At 52.4% G+C, this 21,880-nt stretch overlaps 1 protein-coding gene across 1 annotated transcript in view; it reads left to right on the top strand.

The window, feature by feature from the left end:
- Positions 1-21,880, top strand: part of EPHA8 (EPH receptor A8) — a 39,293-nt gene that overhangs the window by 14,995 nt on the left and 2,418 nt on the right. Inside the window, exons 3-16 of the mRNA XM_052692113.1 lie at positions 2,711-3,374; positions 10,037-10,192; positions 10,681-11,016; positions 13,492-13,616; positions 13,778-13,940; positions 14,295-14,391; positions 14,823-14,890; positions 15,436-15,561; positions 16,293-16,478; positions 17,280-17,341; positions 17,620-17,829; positions 19,179-19,328; positions 20,458-20,648; positions 20,919-21,074. Coding sequence (XP_052548073.1) covers positions 2,711-3,374; positions 10,037-10,192; positions 10,681-11,016; positions 13,492-13,616; positions 13,778-13,940; positions 14,295-14,391; positions 14,823-14,890; positions 15,436-15,561; positions 16,293-16,478; positions 17,280-17,341; positions 17,620-17,829; positions 19,179-19,328; positions 20,458-20,648; positions 20,919-21,074 — 2,690 coding nt within the window. The remainder of the gene's footprint in view (positions 1-2,710; positions 3,375-10,036; positions 10,193-10,680; positions 11,017-13,491; positions 13,617-13,777; positions 13,941-14,294; positions 14,392-14,822; positions 14,891-15,435; positions 15,562-16,292; positions 16,479-17,279; positions 17,342-17,619; positions 17,830-19,178; positions 19,329-20,457; positions 20,649-20,918; positions 21,075-21,880) is intronic.

Below are 21,880 nucleotides of genomic sequence, written 5' to 3'. Positions count from 1 at the left end.
TGCTAATTCCCCAGAGGCTGGTCACTACCAGGAGTTAATCACCGGCAGTGAAGCTCAGAGTAGTTAGCTGCCAAACAAATCCCTCCTCAGCCATAGCAGTGACTGATTTCAGGGGATTATCTCCATTAACGCCCCCCATCTAATGATTTATAGCCGCAATAATGTCCTTCTCTATTTTCTCTCCCGGTGACAGCAGTGTGAGGGCCTTGGTAGCTCCTGGTAAACGCTGCAGCTCAGAGCTTGCTTTGGGATGAGGGGAAGTGCTAGGAGTCCTGGTGGCAGCAAAAGGTTTGCAGTGCCAAGAGGACTCTACAACCCTCCCCGAAGCCATTCCAGGGCCATGAGGGCATTGTCCCTTGGACTCCACAGCCAACACATCAGCACTGTGGGGTGACAAGAGGCTGAATCCCCCTTTGGAAATGCAGCCTCTCCTTGCTTGAGCCCCTCCGCTTCTCCTCCTCCTCATTCTCTCTCCTCCTCACAGCGTCGCAGAGGCCCTGGGAGACTTCTAAGTCCTTGCTCAGCCGCCCAGATATCTACTGTTTGCATCTTTTCCCTTTCATAATCTGGCAATTTTTTTTTTTTTATATAACTCGTGTTGACTTTAATTTAAACTATTAGGCAAGCCCCTGCATACAGATGTGGTTGCGTTCCCCCCCCCCAGCACGCACACATACGTGTGCTCACCACGTTAATTATGATGTCCTCATTTCCGTCTCGCTGGGGGATCTTATCTCAGAGATGGGGCTGGGCTAAGCTTCCTTTAAGAAAAGACGTTTCAAACTGGCAGCCGCTGGGAAAATGTGCCTGTGGCATCTGAGCTACTGGTGTACGTGGCCCTGCCTTTCTCTGTGTGTTTCCTCTGCTGGCAGAGCACTTCCCTGTGCCAGCATTGGAGACACGGTGCTCCAGTCCAGCTCAGACTGGGATCCCAAGATGGGTCCAGTCCAGCAGCACTGCATGACACACCATGGCAATGAGCTGGGTGGAAAGAAACGTGAGAAAGTTCAACGAGAGTGAGTGTAGAGTCCTACACCTGGGGAAGAAAATCTGCATGTAGCAGTGCAGTGGGTTGTGCTGCTGTAAAGGAGCTCTGTGGAGAAGGCATGGGTGTCCTGGTGGCCCAGAAAGTCAATGGTGTCCTGGTTGACCAACAGTTGACCAGCAGTTGACCAACAGTTGAGCAAAAGGGTGGTCATATGAGCCAGCAGCGTGCCCTGGTGGCCAAGAAGGCCAATGGTGTCCTGGTTCTCCAGTGATCGACCAACAGTTGACCAAGCCAGCAGTATGTCCTGGTGGCCAACGATATCCTGGGGTGCATCGCACAGAGTGTGGTCAGCAGGGAGAGGGAGGTTCTCCTCCCCTCTGCTCTGCGCTGGGGAGACCACATCCAGAGCACTGGGCCCAGTGCTGGGCTGCCCAGTTCAAGATAGAGAGCTGCTGGGGAGAGTCCAGCAGAGGGCTGCAGAGACTATTAAGGCCTGGAGTACACAGTAACCTCTTCTATACTGCAGGCACTGCGGGAGTGCTCTGAGCAGCGCTGTGTTCGCCAAGGGGAGCCAGCTGTGCGATGCAGCACCCCTGTGCTGCTCCCAGCAACACCCCGCCTGCCTCCTCCCCTGCGTGGTTCTGCCTCATTTCTCAGGGGACTCAGCAGGGAAAAGACGGGAAACAGATGTTGTGTTAATTTGCGCTCTATTAATTGTGACGAGGACTTCCACCCCCTCCACGGTGCTGCGGCGCATGCACACATCAGTGTGGGAGTGGGGCCACGACAGGGCAGGGGTCATTTCTGGGTGAAATTCAGGCCCAGCATTTCTGAACAAACGTGGGCATTTCTGGAATGTAGGAGGTGATTTTTTGAAAAGAACCAGAAATGCTTTTTTCTCCCGGCAGCAGCTTGATTTTCACAGCCTTTGCCAGCATATTCCCCTCTGAATGAGCTTTTGTTGAAGTCCACACCTGGTGCTGCTGCCTTTTCCAGGCTGCTTTGAGCCTGTAGAAGGGAGAAGTGGAGTTTTCTCCTAAAGGTGAGATGCTGGGGGAGTTCTGAAGATGTACATCACTGAAGTGGCTGCTCTGATCACCCCTAGCACTTGCAGAAGGCACCAGAAGGCCAATCTCCGTGGGAGATACAGGTCAAGGAGGTTCAATGAGGAAGGACTTTTCTATTTGAGACAGAGAAAGGAGCAGTCCTCTTTAAAGATGTTGCAGTATGTGCTTGTGCTGGGAAGGACTTGGGCTGAAGAGGCGGTGGGAAGCCCCCAGAGAAGGGAAGGTCTGTGGATCCTGGTGGAGAGGGAGATGTGAGACAAGAACGAGCACCCAGAAGAGTCCAATAGCCCCCAAAACCTTACTCATCCAGCTGAGCTTGTCTGTATCCACAGTCTCAGCACTTCTTTTCATGTCTTCTCAATCAGAACTGCATAACATCCTTCCCTGAGTGGCACAAATGCCCCTATTCACTTCCAGCTCACCCAATGACTCCTCAAACCACCCCTCCATCACTGTCCTGCTTGCCGCCACCTGCTTTTCCCCACCCTTCCACCCCCAAACTCATCCTGCTGCCACTGCTACATTGCTGTAGACTGCTGGGTTCCCAATGCCCCTGTACAGCCTTTCAGCCTGGGAGAAAGGCTGTTCTGAGCGCCCTGTTACTTGTTGGAAGTTTGGTGCATCTGGGTTGACCTGTTTTCTCTCTGTCCCGCAGTGGGATTCCATCAATGAAATGGATGAGTTTTTCAGCCCTATCCACACCTACCAGGTCTGTAACGTCATGACCCCCAACCAGAACAACTGGCTACGAACCAACTGGGTTCAGAGGGACGGCGCACGGCGGGTCTACGCCGAGATCAAATTCACCCTGCGGGACTGTAACAGCATGCCGGGCGTGCTGGGCACCTGCAAGGAGACTTTCAACCTCTACTACCTGGAGTCTGACCGTGATCTGGGTGCCAGCACCCGTGAGAGCCAGTTTATGAAGATTGACACCATAGCGGCCGATGAGAGCTTCACCAACGTGGATCTGGGAGTCAGGCGACTGAAACTGAACACGGAAGTTAGGGGTGTGGGGCCCTTGAGCAAGAGGGGTTTCTACTTGGCCTTCCAGGACATAGGTGCTTGCATCGCCATTGTTTCAGTGCGGGTGTACTACAAGAAGTGCCCGGCAATGGTGAGGAACTTGGCATCCTTCTCTGAGGCTGTGACTGGGGCAGACTCGTCCTCCTTGGTGGAAGTGCGAGGAGAGTGTGTGGGCCATTCAGAGGAGAGGGACACCCCCAAAATGTATTGCAGTGCAGAGGGAGAATGGCTGGTGCCCATCGGGAAGTGCGTGTGCAGTGCTGGCTATGAAGAGCAGCGGGATTCCTGCATGGGTGAGTCCTGCTTCTTGATAGCAGTGCCTGGAAGGTGATGAGGGGTGGCTGGGGGGAGCTCTTGACCTGTTGTGGAAAGAGCTGGGGACAAAAACTTGGAAAGGCAACCTCTGTTGAGACCAACAGATGCCCCAGCCTTTGGTTGGTGCTTCCCAAAAGGGTTGTCGATGCCAATGGCAAGCTCCTTGAGAGCTCGTGTGAGGCTGGCTCTTGGTGCACGGGGTATGGTTTTGGGATTGAGGCTAGATATGGGGTGGGGGCTGCCCTGGCTTCAATGAGAAAAGGACGCCACCCCAGCCCCATATCTGTAGCAGCTATGACCTCTCCAAAATGCCCCAAGGCGCTCGCTTCCCTTCAGCAGGCGGTTTGAAAGCAAAAAGAAAGACACAGAGCTTTGTGAAACAAGGTTATCACGTCCATCCATCACCCCACTCCGGGGCTGTCGCACAGCCCTCCCATCCTGGGGTGCAGGAGCCGTCCCGGGGGTCCTCCGTGCTGCAGGGCAGGCTGCAGGCTGCCAACTGTACAAACTGTGATAAGGAAGCGGGGTGACCACAGCTGCAGAGCACCGGGCACTGCTGCTGGCAAGGGGCCACGTGTGTACAGAGCTCGGCGCACCGGGCTCCCGGTGAGAGCCCTCGGCACGGGTTTGTTTGCTCTCGGTTTCTTCATCAGGGATGTTTAGGGGAGCAGCGTTCCGCCTCTGCAAATAAGAGCAGGGGGCCTTTGTTTGAGTTTCGTGGAAGTGTGAAGTGAAGCATTTGTCTTAGGGAGACTTGGTGCAAGGTTAGGACGTCCCGTGTTTGGCTGGAGCAGATCTGGGTGCCGCGGGGACCGGCAGCGGCCCTGGAGAGTTCCTTGGCTATGCAGGTTGGGAAGGACGGGCAGAATGAATGCTTGCATCCAGAATTCCTCCTCTCTGTGGCCGCTGATTTGAAAGTCATCCAGAGACAGGTCTGATAATTCAGAATATGTTTTCCTCTCCCGTGTTAAAGGGTGGGTGTGAAGTGTGCTCAGCACGTGCCACCATGGAAATGGCACAGGCACTGAGTTGACTGCATCCCATGGCTACAAGGAGCTGTGAGCTGGAGGTTTGGTTCCAAAGGGCCAAACATCCTCTGTGTACTCCTCCTCAGCAGGAGGTCACCACCCTTAAGCATGGAGGCTGGGAGCAGAGGGAGGACTTTCTCATCCCCATCCACTTATCCAGCCCTGTCCAATGATGGCATAGTGGTCACAACCCCAACCAAAACGACTGGCTATGGACCAGCTGGGTTCAGCAGGATGGTGCTGAGCACGGAGAGTCCAACAGCCCAGCACCAAGCGAGTGGAGACAGCGCTTCCTTCCCAGGATCTCCTTTGGTTCGGAGTCTGGATTACATACATCTACACACAAAACCAAAACAGACGCAAATCTCTGATCTTAGCTTCTCGTGCTCGACTGGGGCAGAGTTCATTTTTCACAGTGAAAAGTGCCTTTCTGGGATGATTTATAACCCAGGAGGATCTGTCGGGGTTGGAAATTAGCCGTTTTAATTGTCAGATGAACAAAAGCAGGATTCCAGTGGCTGTCGTCCCCACTAATTTTTCATTTTCCGTCACTGGGATGAGATGATATAAATCACTCCTTGTGGCCCTAATAATCTTTCTATAAATACCAGGGACAATTTTTTTTTTTTTTTTTTTTTGCTTGGGGGAAAAAAAAATTAGAGAGAAGATACTTTGCCTTTATGGCAGCGTTTAAAATGTGATTCCAAATTAATTTCCTTTTGCCTTTCACAGTCAGACGCCTTATTTGTCAAAGCTAAAGATGTTTGAACAGCGGAGGTTTCTCCCCCTCCTCTTTAACATTCATTTTTCTAAGGACCTGCCAGAGTGATGGAAGAGAGCTCCGGAAACCAAACCGTGGCCTGAGCTGTTCGCAGCCCTCTAGAGGAGGCAGAAGGCAGTGCCACGGAGCTGGGAAGCATGGAGCGAGGCTGGCCACTCATAGAGAACAGCACGTTACTCTCCCTGTCATCCTTCTTCCCTCGCTTTTTACCTTGAATGCCCCTTTCTTTGACTCGGATGGGATCTCTGACCCTTTGTGTTTATCCTATTTGCAACCCAACCTTTGGTGGGCTGTCAGGCTTCACTTCCTTCCAAGGACACCCCAATGATGACACCTCTCTGGGTCTCCCTCCCAGGGCAACAGAACTGTGCCACGTACTTGCTTTTCTCCTTCAGTTTCAATGTTCCAAAAGACTTTGTGCCCCTCCCTCCCCATCCACAGGCAGCCTCAGTTTCCTCCTTGAAGTGTCACAGTCCACAGTATCTCTTACACACAGCAAACAGCCACCACTCAGCCTAAATAGCGGAATAAGTGATAGCATAAGTGAAAAGTGTCCGTTCCAGCAATTTACCAGGTAGGAAGACAAGCAGCATAATTCACTGTATTTATATACAGTCGCTGTACCAAGTTGAGATGCATTTCAGTAAGGTCAGTGCAATCAGGGAGATGCACTAAGGGGGGTTTCAAGGCGAGCATTTCAACACTAGTTTGCTTCTGTGGCAGGGAAGACAATCTCCTTCAACAGCTTCCAACTCTAACCCTATCCCACTACTGCCACCACCCTAACCTTAAGCCTGACCCTAAGCATAATCATAACCATAACCTCAACCCTAAACCTGAACCTGAACCCTGACCCTAACAGTAACCATAACCTTAACCATAACCATAATCCTAACCCTAACCCTAACCCTAACTCTAACCCTAACCCTAACCCTAATCCTAACCCTAACCATAACCCTGACCCTAACACTAACCCTAACCTAACCCTAATCAAAAAGTGAGATGAGAATGGGATAGGGGCAGTTGTCCAGTTGGCCCCCCATGAGCAAACCCCTTTGCCACTAGGGTCGTGCCCAAAGGAAATGAATCTGGAGGGTCTGGTTGGCAATCTGGGAACCAGTTACTTTTTTTCCAGTTGGTGAAACTTGCACTGATGAGCCAATCAGCAAATTTAATGTACCTTAAACCTTTATAGTGGGCAACTTTAATCGAGCAATTAAAGCACCACCGCATTGCTAATGAAGAGGAGAAAATATCCAGCTTGGTAATTATATGCTCATGAGTACAGCTGTGCGTCCATGGGAAGAAAGTCAGTAGGGAAGGATGGTTGCCCTGAGCAGTGGTAGCTTTGAATACATGCAGTGCAAGGGATGCAAGCATCCTTTGAGCAATGCCAGGCAAGGAAATCAAATTAACTCAGTGACTCACAAGATTTCCATTGTTGCTTTGCAAGCTTTGTAAAAATGCAGGCAGGAGCATCTGGAGAGATGATATCACCTTCTGTATATCTCAAGCAAGGTTCCACATCTAGACTGCAAAGAAGATGTGTTGCAGCTATGCGCTGCTTGCAAAGTTTAGTCTGCACATTAAGAAAAAAGTTATTTTCTGAATGGATTATGCAGCCCCAGGAGAGGTCATTGCAGAAAGAGCAGGATCTGCACCCTTTAGATTTCCAAGACTAACCTAGGCAGCATGTAGTCTTTTTCTGGTTAGAAATAAATGGTTCTGGCAGTATTCAAAGACCTTCACCACATTGGGAATGAGTGGCGTTGGTGTGAATTCTTCTGTTCTGCAGAATTTATCCAGGTTTGGGAGTTGTCCCTCTGCACTACCAATGTGCCACTGGGGAGTCCGCAACCCAGCAGCGTGCTTTGTGCACCACTGCTTACAGTCGATTGCACATTGCAACGGAATGCTGGGAACCTTCAGCTCCCCACCAGCCTCAGTGCGATCACCCTACATGTGGAAGAGGCTCTTGCTTCCCACAGAGCAGCAGCACCCTGCCAAAAATGTATCCTGCGCTTGGCACGAGGTCCAGATCCCACCCATGTCAACACTTCTGACGCAACACGATGTCTCCTTCCCCTTCCTGAAAACAAGATGCTTCTGATAGCGTGTCCCAAAATGAGAAAGGGAGCCAAAACTGGTGGTGCTCAGCTGTGTGGGGGCTGTGCTGGCCTCTGGGGTGCTTTTCACTTGCATGCTGGCCCCTATTTTAAACCTTAGCCCCAGGCATACATCCGTAGCCATAAAGATGTGGTGAGACGTCTCACACGCCACCCAAAACTGTGAGCTGGTTCCAGTAGGGGCTGGGATTAAGGTCTTGATGCTGTGTGTCCTTTTTTTTTCATGTATCTTTTCATGCATCTTCACTCCCCAAAGCCCTGCAGCAGGGATACGGGGGTACACCCAGTGCCTTCATCTGCATTCTGCTCCACTCCTTCTGAGCAGAGCTCTCTGGGTTTGTTTTTGGTCTGGTGAAAATTGCTGGTTTCTCTTTTTTTTTTTTTTCCAGAAACCTTAAATAGTTCTAAGAGCCTCTGACAAGGCAGTTTTGGAAAGAGATTTTCTTTCTAACTCTAGCATTGGGCTGTGGGGCAATGCATGGTATAGAAATTCAGGCAGGTGCCTCCCCAGGCCACCAAATAACTGAGATAGAGCCTGTGCTGTCCTGGGATTAAATGCACAAGTTTGGGGGCAATGAGGCAGATGCCTGATGTGATGGATGCCCCATCCCTGCAGAGGTCAGACTGGAGGGGCTCTGAGCACTGATGGAGCTGTGGGTGTCCCTGTGCATTGCAAGGTGTTGGTCCAGGTGGCCTTCAGGGTCCCTTAAACTCAAAGCACTCTCTGATTCTATAGTTCTGTGTGGCTCTAAATAATGTTTTGTATCAGTGCTCGTGTCACACTGGAGTGGAGATTGCCAGCATCGTGCTGAAGATGTATTTAAAAGAGCTGGGACTTTCAGTGTCAGCTTCTCCTGCAGCCTGGATGGCACTGGGACCCAATGATACCCTTATTTCCATCTTTATCTCTTCCCAAAGGATCAGGTGCAGGGAAAACCTGAAAAGCTTTGCTGCAGGGAAGGCAACACGGCTGCCCCAAGGCACCTCCCAGCCATGCCCTGCACAGACCTCATGGGATGGGGACACAGCCCACAGGGTGGGGGCTTGGCAGCCTTGGTGGTCCCACTGGGTTTGTGTGGAGCGCTCATCCTGACAGCTCCCAGGCTGAACAGAGTGCGTCCTGGCTGGTGACTCCCCGACAGGTCCATCTATCATCTCCCCTGCCGTGCCAGATCATTAGCAGATGTTGTCCCGTCCCCAGAGGATGGGGAGGGAGGGAAACAAACGGGCTGAACTACAGATGGTTGGCAGAGCCCTACCCACGCTCGCTGCCTCTGAGACAAACCTGCTGCTCTGGGGGCTGCTTGTTTTGCCTGAGATCCTCAGATACAGAGAGAGGGTATTCATTGCAAAAAACAATTCTTTTTAGAAGAGAAATTCTTAACTTTCTACAGGGCTCCCAGGAGCTCCAACCCAAAAGCAGCACTGCACCTGGCCACACTGAACCTCATTAGGTTCTCGTGCACCCACTTCTTGAGCCCACCCAGGTCCTTCTGGATGGCATCCCTTCCTTCTGCCGTGACAACTGCACTGCTCAGCTTGGGGCCATCAGCAAACTGCTGAGGGTGCTCTGGATCCCAGTGCCTGTGTCACTGATAAAGATACTAAAGAGCACCATTCCCAAGATGGACCCCCAGGGGGGCACCACTCATCACCAGCCTCCATCTGGACACACAGCCATCAACCACAGCCCTCTGGCTTCAACCACCCAACCAATTCCTTGTCCACCCTTCAAATCCGTATCTCTTCAACTTAGAGATAATGATATGATATGGGACCATGTCAAAGGCCTTGCATAAATCAGTGAAGTGCACAACTCCACCCAGAGCAGCACCAGCCCCAGACTCAGCTTCCCTCCAGCCTGCTTGCATGCCTGTACTGTTCAGGTGCTGAGAGCTTGTGCTGCCCTGGTGCACAAATTCACTTGCAATTTGTCATTTAGGATAATTTTCCTCCTGGGCGCATCTAAAATAATTGTGAGTTATTGCCATAGGTAATTAATGTTTCTTTACAGCATTAAATGCTAAGTGATTACAGTTGGTGCAAATCTGCGACGTTTCATGTTCCCATCCTTCCTGTCCATACAGCGTTCACTCCTCTGCCCCTAATTAAACATTGATGGGGGGAACCACTCCAGTTCCCCTTTAATCAGGACTCCCTGACCACTGTTAGCTGCACAGATAGATGTGCCCTGCAAAGACTCATAGCAGAGCTGCTCCAGTCCCCAGACCATCTTGCTGGCCCTCCATTAGGCTGTCCCCAGTATGACTGTGTCTTGTACAGGGGAGCTCAGAACTGGACCCAGTACTCGAGGTGTGACCTTATCAGTGCTGGCTGGGGGAAAGGATCACTGCTCTCCACCAGATCTTCCTTCCCTTGCATCTCTGGCATTCCCACTCTGTGTTCTGATGCCCTTTGGGGGGCAAGGATTTAGGAACAAACTGACTTATGGTGCAAAGCAGTGAGGACTGTGTTACCAAGCAAACCTCACCTAGCCTTGCTATCCCTCTGCAGAGAGCAGGCTGTATGCATGCAAAGTCTCTTTGCTGCGACATGAAATGAGAGGAGATGTTTTTTCCCCTTGGAAAAGGAAACTCGTGGCTTTGTTATACAAACCAGGGGCATGCAGAGCGCTGTGCTCCTGTGGATGATGCTCTTGGGCACTCTTAGCGCACCTTCTGACCACTGCCCCTTCCTCCCAGCAGCATGCCAGCTGGGCTTCTACAAGTCGGACCCTGGGGACCAGCTGTGTGCCAAGTGCCCCCCACACAGCCATTCGGAGAGCCGGGCAGCCCGTGTGTGCCGCTGTGACAGCAGCTTCTACCGGGCAGTGCAGGACCCCCCCTCGGCTGCCTGCACACGTAAGTACCCCCAGCATGGCTCCGTGTGTGCTGCCCAGGGGCTGCAGCCTTCTAGCTTCAGCTCCCCTTGTGTTTCAGGGTCAGAGCCCTGGGATTCCATAGAGCAAGGCAAGCTTTGTAATGTCATGGATGGATGGTGGCACTGGAGCTTGGCATCCAGGTTCAGCCCAGCTCTCTGCATAGGAGCTCGGTGCAATTGAAATGGGCTGAACACATCACAGGAGGGTTTGCTTGCTGGAGCTCCAGAGCTGTTTGCATAACACTCGGACATAGGGTTTGGGTTTTGGGTGGTCCTGTTCAGAGCCAGGGGCTGGACTCAGTGATCCTTATGGCCTCCAGCTTGGGATATCGGGATATCCCGTGATTCTACAGTTGCTCATCTTCCCAGGAGACATGAGTTCACCGTTTCATTTCCCCACCCTGCAGCCTATTGACACTTCACTTTTGCTCCCCTTTTGCACCATTTTCACCCTCTCCTCCTTTTCCAGGCCCTCCCTCCGCTCCGGTGAACCTGGTCTCCAGCGTTAACGGCACCTCGGTGACACTGGAATGGGGTCCTCCCTTGGACAAGGGGGGGCGCAGTGACGTGGTGTACAACGTGCAGTGCCGGCGCTGCGGGGCGGATGCGGGGCAGTGCGAGGTGTGCGGCGGTGGGATCCGCTTCGTCCCCCAGCAGATGAGCCTGGTGCAGGGAGCGCTGACCGTCACCAATCTCCTGGCCCACACCAATTATTCCTTCTGGGTGGAGGCTGTCAATGGGGTGTCGGATCTCAGCGTGGAGGCCAGGAGAGCCGCCGTGGCCAACATCACAACCAACCAGGCAGGTAGGAGGCTTAGGGTTCTTGAAAGGCAGGTCCTGCTTGACCGACTTGAATTCCTTCTATGGCAGGGTGACCCACCTGGTAGGTGAGGGAAGGACAGTCTATCTAGAGTTTCAGCACAGCATCTCACTCTGTCTCCCACAGCATTCTCCTGGGGAAGCTGTGGCCTGTGGCTGGGACAGATGCAACCTTTTCTAGGTAAAGAACTGTCTGGATAGCCAGCCCCATAGAGTGGTGATGAACGTAGTCACGCTCAGCTGATGGCCAGTCAGCGATGCTCCCCAGGGGTTGGTACCGGGACCCTTCTTGTTTGATATCTTTATTGACTATTTGGATGAGGGAAATGGTGCGCCCTCAGTAGGTTTGCAGATGACACCCAGTTGGGAGGAGATATCCATCTGCCTGGGGTGGGAAGGTCCTACAGAGGGACCTGGACAGGCTGATCAATGGGCTGAGGCCAGTATGATGAAGTTCACGTTAAGATGGTCAACCCTGATCAAGATCAAGCGCTGTATCCTGCACTTCAGCCACAACAACCCCAGGCAGTGCTACAGGCTTGGGACAGTGATTAAAAATTTGTATGGAAGGTAATGGGAGTATTGATCCATGCTCAGCTAAACATGAGCCAGCAGTGTGCCCAGGTGGCCAAGAAGGTTGATGGCATCCTGGCTTGTGTCAGAAATACCACAGCCAGCGAGAGCAGGAGATGATAATAGGAGATCATCCCTCTGTACTCAGCTCTGATGAGGCTGCACCCCTGTGCAGTGTGCAGTGTTGGGTCCTTCACTACAAGAAAGGCATCAAGACCCTGGAGTGTGTTCAGAGAAGGGAATGGGTCTGGAGCACAGTGCTATGGGGAGCAGCCGAGGGGGCTGCGATGGGTCAGTCTGGAGAAGAAGAGTCTCGGGGGAGACCTCACTGCTCCCTACAACTCCTGAAAGGAGGTTGTGTTGAGGTGGGATTGGCCTCTGCTCCCAGGTAACAGCAATAGGATGAGGGATAATGGCCTCAAGTTGCACCAGGGGATGTTCAGGTTGGATATTAGGAGCAACTCAGTCTCAGAAAGAGTGGCTGACACTGGCACAAGGAGGTGGTGGGGTCACTGTCCCTGGAGGTGTTTAAGGACAGGGTGGATGTGGCACTGAGGGACACGATCAAGGGGTGCTAATGATGGAAGGCGGATGGTCGGACTGGATGATCTTAGAACTCTTTTCCAACCTGAATAATTCTGGGATTTTCCTGTGTGGATGATGTGCTCCTACCTTGGAGTCTCTGTTCCTTTTGCTGCTGGAGGTAAGTGTGAGGAGTAGGGACACAATGAGGACAAGCTGTCATGCAGCTCTCAATTTTCTCTACTTTTTTGTGTCCTTTGTCATCTCCCTCTCTCTCCACATCAGCTGGTGGAGGATCCCTTTCTGCAGGAGGCAAGGAGCACGGAGAGCACTTGTTTATTGACAGGAACACAAAGCGGAGCACGAATCTTTCAGGTTGCTCCTTGCAGCCTTCTGTCCCATCCCGAAGGGGCAGGCGGCAGTTCATGCTCTGCTCTGAGCTCACAGCAGTGCCACCCCCTGGCAAGTGATGGCAGTGATTATAGGGAAAAGTGCATCTCATCTTTGCAAACCATATCATCACGGAATGCTTTGAGTTGGAAGGGACCCCTAAAGGCCATCTGGTCCAACCCCCTGAGCAGGGGCACCCACAGCTCCATCAGCGCTCAGAGCCCCTCCGGCCTGACCTTGGATGTCTGCAGGGATGGGGATCCACCACCTCTCTGAGCAACCTGTGCCAGTGCCTCACCACACTTACTGTAACAAACTTCTTCCTTATATCCAATCTCCTCCTGCTGGCAAAAGAAAGTCAGGGTCCGCCTGAGTTAGCTCATGGTTGGCAGGAGAGCAAGGTCCTGTTGTTACCAGTGCTACCACTTCTTTATCCCTCTGCTGAGCCCACCTGGAGACAAGCACTGCCACCCTGGTGCCTTACAGGAGCTGCTCTCAATGAGCTCTTCTCCCAGGCTGTCTCTGTATCTGGGATTGCCCCAGCCCAAAGGTAACACCTCACACTTGTCCTTGTTGAGCCTCATTTGATTTGCATGAGCCCACTTCTCAAGGTTGAATGACATCCCTTCATTCTGTCATAGCAAACACAGCACTCAGATTTCTGCTCAGAAGAGCCAGCCTGAAGACAAGCCAGAATTCACCACTGCCATTCGAGCTCCCATTGTGTTTCCAGATCCCAGGTGCCCCATTGCTCTGCCCCAAAGCTGCCACTCTTTCACCCATGGGGAGCTTGCTCACTCCATAGGAAATAACTTGAGACAACTGCAGCAAACACAAGCCCATATACAAACCCATCCTGCACAGCCCTCAGCTCCACGTGGCTTTAATTGAAGCAGAAATGTGTTTTAAACTGTTTCAGAGCATTCTGTGTTCCATCATTCCCTGCTGCCCTAACTCCATGCCTCTGCATCCCCAGCCCCATCGCAGGTGGTGGCCGTCCGCCATGAGAGCACGGGTCAGAACAGTGTCACCTTGCTGTGGCAGGAGCCAGACCAGCCCAACGGCATCATCCTGGAGTATGAGATCAAGTACTATGAGAAGGTAAAGCTGAGCTTGTGGCTGCAAATCTCTCCCAGCATGGCAGTGGGGACAGGGCTTGGTTTCAGCTTCAATTGCTGCAGTCAGACTATTTTGGAAGGCTTTGTTCTCTTCCTATGGCTGCCGTGCTGATGCAGCAAGTTTTTGATGTTGATTTTCCACAGGACAAGGAAATGCAGAGCTATTCGACCCTGAAATCCAAGGGCACCGCTGCCACCATCTCTGGGCTCAAGCCTGCCACCCGATACATCTTTCAGGTTCGGGCCCGAACCTCTGCAGGATGTGGGAGGTTCAGCCAGACTGTGGAGGTGGAAACGGGGAAGCCAGGTGAGTGCGTGTGGTTTCCCTACAGACAGTGTGCCCTGTATGCTGGGAGAACCCCAGAATGGGCGTTGGATGGGTGATGGTGCTTTATTATTGAAGGCAGTGGTGGTGAAGGGGCACAGGGAGGTGGTGGGGTCACTGTCCCTGGAGGTGTTCAAGGGATGTGGAGATGTGGCACTGAGGGACACGGTTAGTGGGCATGGTGGGGATGGGTTGGGGTTGAGCTGGATGATCTGAGTTGTCTTTTCCAGCTGGAATGATTCTATGATTCTAAGACCCTGGTAGGGTAGGGGGATTTCTGATCTCAGCAGAGCTTTCCCCATTCCAGCTCACCTCCTCCTCCCCTATTTCTTCCAGTTTCCCTCCGCTATGACACGATGACCATTGTCTGGATCTGCTTGACACTCATCACTGGCCTCGTTGCCTTGCTGGTGGTCTTAATCTGCAAGAAGAGGTGAGTGTTTTCTGGAGGTTGGTGAAGTTTGTCACCAGGTGTGACAGGAGGGACAAGAGAGATTGGGCACATCTCTCTATCAGTTTTGGCTTGGTCAGTCGTACGTCAAGATTGAATAAGAAACCAATAGAGTCATCCTGCCTCTGCCTTCCCCAAGGCAGAACCAACATCTACAGCTGTCCCTCTAGACTGTGAGATGACAATGGGGTTGTCCAGTCTGGAGGAAAGGAGGGCAAGAGGTGAGCTCAGTGCTCTCTGCAACTGTTAGAGGGGGAAAATGGAGAGGGAAGCGCTGTGCTGTTCTCTCTGATGATGGGATGTTGGCAGACCCTTACTCTAGCTCCAGGCCTGGCTTGTGCTGCTTTCTACCCAGCCTTCAGGCTGCTTGTGGGAGCCAGGAGCACCCTCTGACCCTTGTGTCCCTATGGCAGGCACTGTGGGTACAGCAAGGCGTTCCAGGACTCCGATGAGGAGAAGATGCATTATCAGAATGGGCAAGGTAGGGCCCTCCCTGCTTCTGCTCCCAGATTGTGCAGGACTTCAGTTTTCTGGGCAGGAACCTGTACTATATTCCCTGGCACTTCCACATGGGAGGGATGTTGACCACTGCCATCACAGGGTGGAGGGGTGGAGTGGCTGCACATCGTGAGATGCAGCTCTGGAAGGTTCATCACTTGAGCAACCTGATCTGGTGGGGGGCAACCAGCCCATGGCAGTGGGGTTGGAATGGAGTGGGCTTCAAGGTCCCTTCCAACCCAACCATTCTGTGATTCTGTGATTCAGCATCAGGCCAGAAGAGTGAAAATTGCACCACAGACCCACACGAGGAGTTGTTAGGGGTGAGGATCATATGGAGGAGATTGGGGTGGCCAGGTCCTGGACTGCTCCAAGGACATTGCCCTGCCAAGGAGTGCTGTGGGTTCCCTTGGGGTTGCCCAAGGAGTGCTGCCCCTGCCCATCCATCTCCCAGCTCCTGGCTGCCCAACACCATAGCAGGGCTGTGTGGAAGAGCTGGTTTCCTCTCTCCCCTCTGAAACCTGACAGTGAAGTTCCCCGAGTCAAAGTTCTACGTGGATCCCCACACATATGAAGACCCCTGCCAAGCTGTGCATGAGTTCACCCGTGAAATTGAGGCTTCCCGGATCAAGATCGAGAAGGTCATTGGGTCTGGTGAGTCCCCAGTCTGGGTTAAGCTGGACTGGATGATCTTGAAGGTCTTTTCCAACCTAAATAATTCCATTCTATCATGTTTCCCCGAGCAATTTGCTTTCTGAGGCATCTGTTACAATGCTCCATAAGGGCTTCATCTGCTCCTTGTTTCTCTGGGACCAGAATCGTAGGGAGGATGGTTTTTTAGTGCATGAAATAAACTCCTCCGCATCAGCCAGGCACAGGTGGGAGCTGCTCAGCTGGCGTGGCACTGATGGCTCTGGCTGACACTGGCAGATGGCTCGGCCTGTCCCGCGTGGGTGCCCAAACACAACTACCCTGCTCAGTGTGAGCAACTGGGGTGATGAGATGCAAGAAAATTGCAGGCAAAATGGTAAATGTGCAGAACAAAATAGATTTTTGCCTAGGAACAGGGGCTTGCAGGGCAGCACAAGGAAGCACAGGAAGACAACGCTGGAGCTTCACCAGCACTAAGAGGCCCCGAGGGCTGGAGTGAACTGCAGGAACGCAGGGCATCTGTGGTGCTGGAGGGTCGGTGCAAGGAGCTGAGTGCCCCATACCAGGGAGGTGGTGGAGTCACCACTCCTGGAGATGTTCATGGGATGTGGAGAGGTGGCACTGAGGGATGTGGTCAGTGGGCATGATGGGGGTGGGTTGGGATTGGACTGGATGACCTTAGTGGTCTTTTTCTCTGAACTCTGCGCCTTCACTTTGCGTTGCCTTGCCTTCAGGGGAATCTGGAGAGGTGTGCTACGGTCGCCTGAAGCTGCCAGGGAAGAGGGAGATCCCTGTGGCCATCAAGGCTCTGAAGGCAGGCTACACTGAGAAGCAGAGGCGTGACTTCCTAAGCGAAGCCAGCATCATGGCACAGTTCGACCACCCCAATGTCATCCACTTGGAGGGGGTGGTGACCAGGAGTAGGTTGCACATGGGGAGGGGCAAGAGGTGGGAGTCAGAGACCAATGTGGGTGCTGTTCTAGCTACTGGTTTGTCAGCTATGTGGTCCCCTACAGCCCATCTCTACTGCTGATAGCATGGGAGAGCTCATGCAGCAGGGAGAGATCCCTTCTTGCCATGCTTCTTGCCAGGAAGCTTTCTCTCCTGATTGACATTCCCCATTAACATCTTCAGAGGGAGACGGTCTGTTCCCAGCTGCTTTCCTCCTTCCCCTTTGAACTCCATTAGAGAAATGAACCGCTTGTTGGCTGCATCCCAGACCTCTGGGTCGTAGGGAGGGGGTTAAATTAGATTAATTGAGATTGCCCCCGTGTCTTCTGCTACAGGACAGCCCTTTCACATGGCCGTTCCCCACCTTGCTGTGCAATGCTCCCCGGTGCCCCAGGTCAGAGCTATTGGATCAGGAGAAGCCCTACCCATGAGTGTTTCTTTTAAAAGCTGCCTGTATAGAATAGTAATTTGAAGCCTTCCTTCAAAAAGGCACATTGGGATGCAGAGCATTATGTTAATCGCATGCAAATTTCAATGGGCTAAGAAAGCTGACCCAGCCACTTCAATAACACCTGGAGGGAGGGTTAAGTGTCGAGGTTTTGGCCACATCTCCACTGGGGTTCTGGCCACATCTCCATTGTTGTGCCCTCCACTGTGTGGGGCTGCAGGAGATCCCCAGGCCTGCATTAGCATTGCTCCCAGTTAAAGGATAGCATTGGGCTTCTTGGAGGAAGGTGACTTGTTAACTTGACCTCCTTTGTCTTCTGCAGGCAAATTGGTCATGATTGTTACTGAGTACATGGAGAACGGCTCACTAGACACCTTTCTCAGGGTAAGAAGCTCTCATATTTGTATTCATTGAACTCCTCTTGTCCTCTGGGCTGCAAGACAGAAGATAAGGTTGGGTCACACTCCTCAGCCCCGTGGCCATCATGGCCCCTGCGCAAGGGCAGTAGGCTCTGTGCCTCACCTCTTCAGTAGACTCCCCACAGCAGCACCGATGCAGGGCACCTGCCCAAGGGAAGAGTGGGCAGTGGGCCTGGGGGGCAGGAGAGAGGCTCAAGAAATAGAGAAGAACACAAACGAACTCCAGTTTGTTTCCTTCTCCAGAAGCACGATGGGCAGTTCACCATCATCCAGCTGGTGGGCATGTTGCGCGGCATCGGAGCAGGCATGAGGTACCTGTCTGACCTGGGCTACGTGCACCGGGACCTGGCTGCCCGCAACATCCTGGTCAACAGCAACCTGGTCTGCAAAGTGTCCGACTTCGGCCTCTCCCGCATCCTTGAGGATGACCCGGATGCTGCCTACACCACCACGGTATGGTGGTTGCCCCAGGCAGGTGAAGTTAGACGCTTGTGTCAGGATAGGCAGCGCAGGAAAGGAAAAAGTCACCTCTTCGCTGTCATTTGGATGTGAACCCAAAGTGCTTTTAACGCATTACATGAGAATGCTCCTCCTTTATGCTTCTCCACTGTGTTCAAGAAACTTGTAGATGTGGTACTTAGCGACGTGGTATAGTGGCAGTATTGGTGGTAGGTGGATGGTTGGACTTTTAATGTAGGACATGTTTATCCGTGAATCTATTTTAAGATTCTCTGGCCAATCTGACTGCTCTGGAGCTCGATATGCTCCTCTACCAGAGGTCGTAAGAGGAGAATGAAATATATTGAGGGAATGTCTCCTTTTTGCTTTTTTCCTGGCCATGACATAAATCAGTGTGCTCCCAAAGCACTCCTCTGGCTGGACAAATGTTCTCAATGTGGGTCAGTTCGCAGAGGCAGCTGAGGAGTCTGAGCATCACTTTTCAGGAAAGGAAGTAGAGAAGCAAACAGAGCCTCAGATTTATTTGGGGTAACCCATGGCACGAGCCATGAGTATGCAGTGATAGGGTCAGGAGCATAAACTCTCTGACACAGTCTCATTCAGAATATCCTGAATATAAGGATGCTTTCTTCTTCATAAACTTGTGTAGGAAGGTATCCCATCACAAAGGATGCATCTGTCCCCTTCAATCCCATCAAGGAATGTGACAGAGCAGGTAGAACAAAGTTGGGTGGAGACAATTCTCACTCTAGACAGGGACCTCTGAAAGGGGGTACACACTGAGTCTGCCTCAGCTGCTCTGGAAAGCCCCCCTGCATTCTGTGCACCACAGCTTTTCTCTTCAAGTTGCCAGCAACTACATTTCTGGCTTAAATGTATTCTTAGCCCGTTTATTGCTGTTTTTTGTTAGCACAGTCAGCCTTTAATTCAACAAGTTCTCCTCAGCACTTGCCTGCCAAATCAGTAACAGGCAGGGAGCACACAACACAACTCCCCTTGTTTTCTGCACTGAACTAGCCAGGCTCTCTGCGTTTCCTCAGAGTTAGCTCCGTGTTCTTGTGCAGTGGTAGCCCTTGGCTCTGTAGTAATGGTGCCAGGGGAGGTTCAGGTTGGATATTGAGAAAATTTATTCTCAGAGAGAGCGGCAATGCGCTGGCACAGCTGCCCAGGGTGGTGGTGGAGCCACTGTCCCTGGAGGTGATCAAGGAACGTGGAGATGTGGCACTGAGGGATGTGGTCAGTGGACAATATTGGTGGTAGATGCACGGTTGGACTGGAAGACCTCAGAGGTCTTTCCAACCTTAGATGAGTGTACAGAATGGTGCACTTGTCTCTTGTTTCAGGGGGGCAAGATCCCCATCCGCTGGACTGCTCCAGAGGCCATCGCGTACCGCAAGTTCTCCTCCGCCAGCGACGTGTGGAGTTACGGCATCGTCATGTGGGAGGTGCTGGCCTACGGCGAGCGTCCCTACTGGAACATGACCAACAGGGATGTGAGTGGGCCTGGGGGAGCACGACAGCACATGGCCCCTCCTGCCCCATCCCAAGCCAGCCTAGCGGGGTGCTGAGGAAAAGGGAGGGCGGCCCCTACCTCTCCTCACATCCCTTCTGGGCGCTGTGCAATGTGCCTGTCCCCTGCCTGGTGACATCAGTGTGACTTTGTTTTGCTGCACAGTGGCTCCTGGCTGTGCCTGGCTGTACACATCCCCATCCCTGCCTACCCCTAACCCTACCCCTAACCCTACCCCTAACCTGAATCCTTCCCATAACTCTATCCCTAACCCTTACCCCAACCTGAACCTTAACCCTAATCCTACCCCTAACCCAACCCATAACCCTAACCCAAACCCACATCCAAAACTAAATCCCAACCAGAACCTGAATGCTAACTACTCCATGTCAGTCAACACGTTGTGCCACCTTACCATACCAAACCGGCTACAGCTCGGGGTCCCATGGTCCCTAGGCACTCACCTGCCAATTCCTCCCATGTTGGCATCCATCCCTCCCTCTGCCCACAGGTTGTTCCCAAGAAACCCAAACCTGTGTCATCTTTGGTTTTTGACTCCGTAGAACCACAGGGCTCCTTGTGTTACCTATGGAAACTATACATCTGCCTGCTTTCTCCCTGCCCTCCAGTCCTGAGTGTCCCCTCTCTCCTTAGTGCTTTTCTTATCTTAGAAAGTAGCTCTGGTGACGGAGCCACAGGGACTTACACAGCATCCTCTGAGCATTCCTTTGAGCAGAGTTCTTGCAGCCTTGCTGTGCAGTGGCAAGCTCCAGTTGTAGAACAACTGAATGTGAATGAAGCTCTCGTGACTTATCTGCTGGAGGCAAGCTGTGATATTTTAGGCCTGCTGGACCACTTAATCAATCTGCTGTCATAGCAGTGATTTCTTGTATGTGTGTGGCATCCAGCCTGCTTCCAGCTCTCTGCAGATGCTGCGCACAGCTCACTGGCAGTAAACTTGTCATTCAGCATGAATCTGGTGTGCACCCCGCTATTTCCCCTTCTGACAGCCTTAAGAGCTCATGCACCAGTGCTTCCCTGCAGACAGCAGTTTAGGGTGCTTGGATATGGGCAGGAGAGCAGCTCCCCTATAGCGTGTGGCTTCCTTTCAGGTCATTAACTCAGTGGAGGAAGGCTACCGCCTGCCGGCCCCGATGGGCTGCCCCACAGCCCTGCACCAGCTGATGCTGGACTGCTGGCAGAAGGACCGAAACGAGAGGCCTCGCTTCTCCCAGATCGTTGGCATTTTGGACAAACTCATCCGAAACCCCGACAACCTGAAGTGCACTGCCACCGTGAACCGGTAAGGGCTCCTGGGTGCTGCAGGGATACAAGGGAAATGTTGCGTGCGCGTGGTGAGGAACTGGCACAGGTTGCTCAGAGAGGTGATGGATCCCCATCCCTGCAGACACCCGAGGTCAGGCTGGAGGGGCTCTGAGCAGTGATGGAGCTGTGGGTGTCCCTGTGCATTGCAGGGGGGTTGCATCAGATGGCCTTTAAGGGTTGGTTCCAACTCAAACTGTTGTGCAATCTCCACTCAGTCTCCAGGGCTGACCCTTTTGTTCTGCTCCAGGTTCACCCAGACGCCCTTCAACAGGACTCTCCTTGACTTCTCCTCCTGCCTGACAGTGGAGGACTGGCTGGACTCCATCCGGCTGGGGCACTACCGGGACAACTTTGCCATGGCAGGGTACTCCTCCCTGGGCATGGTGATGAGCATGAACATTGAGTGAGTACCAAGAAGCAGACAGCACTGATGGGGTTTCCCCAAACTCTGCCTTGGCTTGCTTGACTTTGCTAGTCCTTGAAGAGAACGATGCCACCCCTCAGGAAATCGAGATTGGTCTGTACCAGGATGCTCTGGAAATCCTCTGCCAAGTGAATACAGACCCTCCCCTGTCTCTTTCTCTCTTATCTCACTCCCATCAGGGGGAAATCAGAAAGTAAGAAGCTATAGGGTGCTTCAGGCATCACCACGTTCCACATTGCTGGTCCCAGTGGTCCTGTCTGCTTGGAAACTTGATGGAACAGAGACAGAAATTGCTCCCTAGTGACCAAGTCTGGACAAAGGAGGGCTGAAAAAGGCTTATTCCACCATCTGTTCTCCTTCTTCCGTTGCTCAAGCATCCCTATGGAGGTTCTCTGGGGTAGTTGTTGCCATAAGTGGTACCAGAAGGGATGGCAACTATAGCTGCTCCCCACCCTAGGCTTATGTTCCCCATCTTTTGCTGATAGCTTTCATATCTCTGAGTATGAAGCAATCTTTTCTACCTCTGAGGAGAGTTGCTCCCTGTCAGAAGGTGTGAGGCAGCCAGGCATTAACTACTGTGACTCAGGAAGGATGTGATAGTGCATGCATTGGTTGGGACAAGCAAAGTAGGAACCGGTGAAAGTGGACATGGAGAGATGCAGGCAGAGGGCTGTCATGTGCATTGACTGGGGGCTGTAGTTGGGGTCTTTGCTGTGGCATTGAGCTGATATGGATCCTTGTTTCTACACTCGTCAGGGAAGCTTCTGAGCACAGAAACTCATCAT

This window comes from Tympanuchus pallidicinctus, unplaced genomic scaffold (genome assembly GCF_026119805.1).
Source record: "Tympanuchus pallidicinctus isolate F22 unplaced genomic scaffold, pur_lepc_1.0 scaffold29, whole genome shotgun sequence".
NCBI classification, from domain to species: Eukaryota; Metazoa; Chordata; class Aves; order Galliformes; family Phasianidae; genus Tympanuchus; species Tympanuchus pallidicinctus.
The sequence above is the reverse complement of the archived record's forward strand: the minus strand, read 5'-3'. Positions and strand labels throughout refer to the sequence as shown.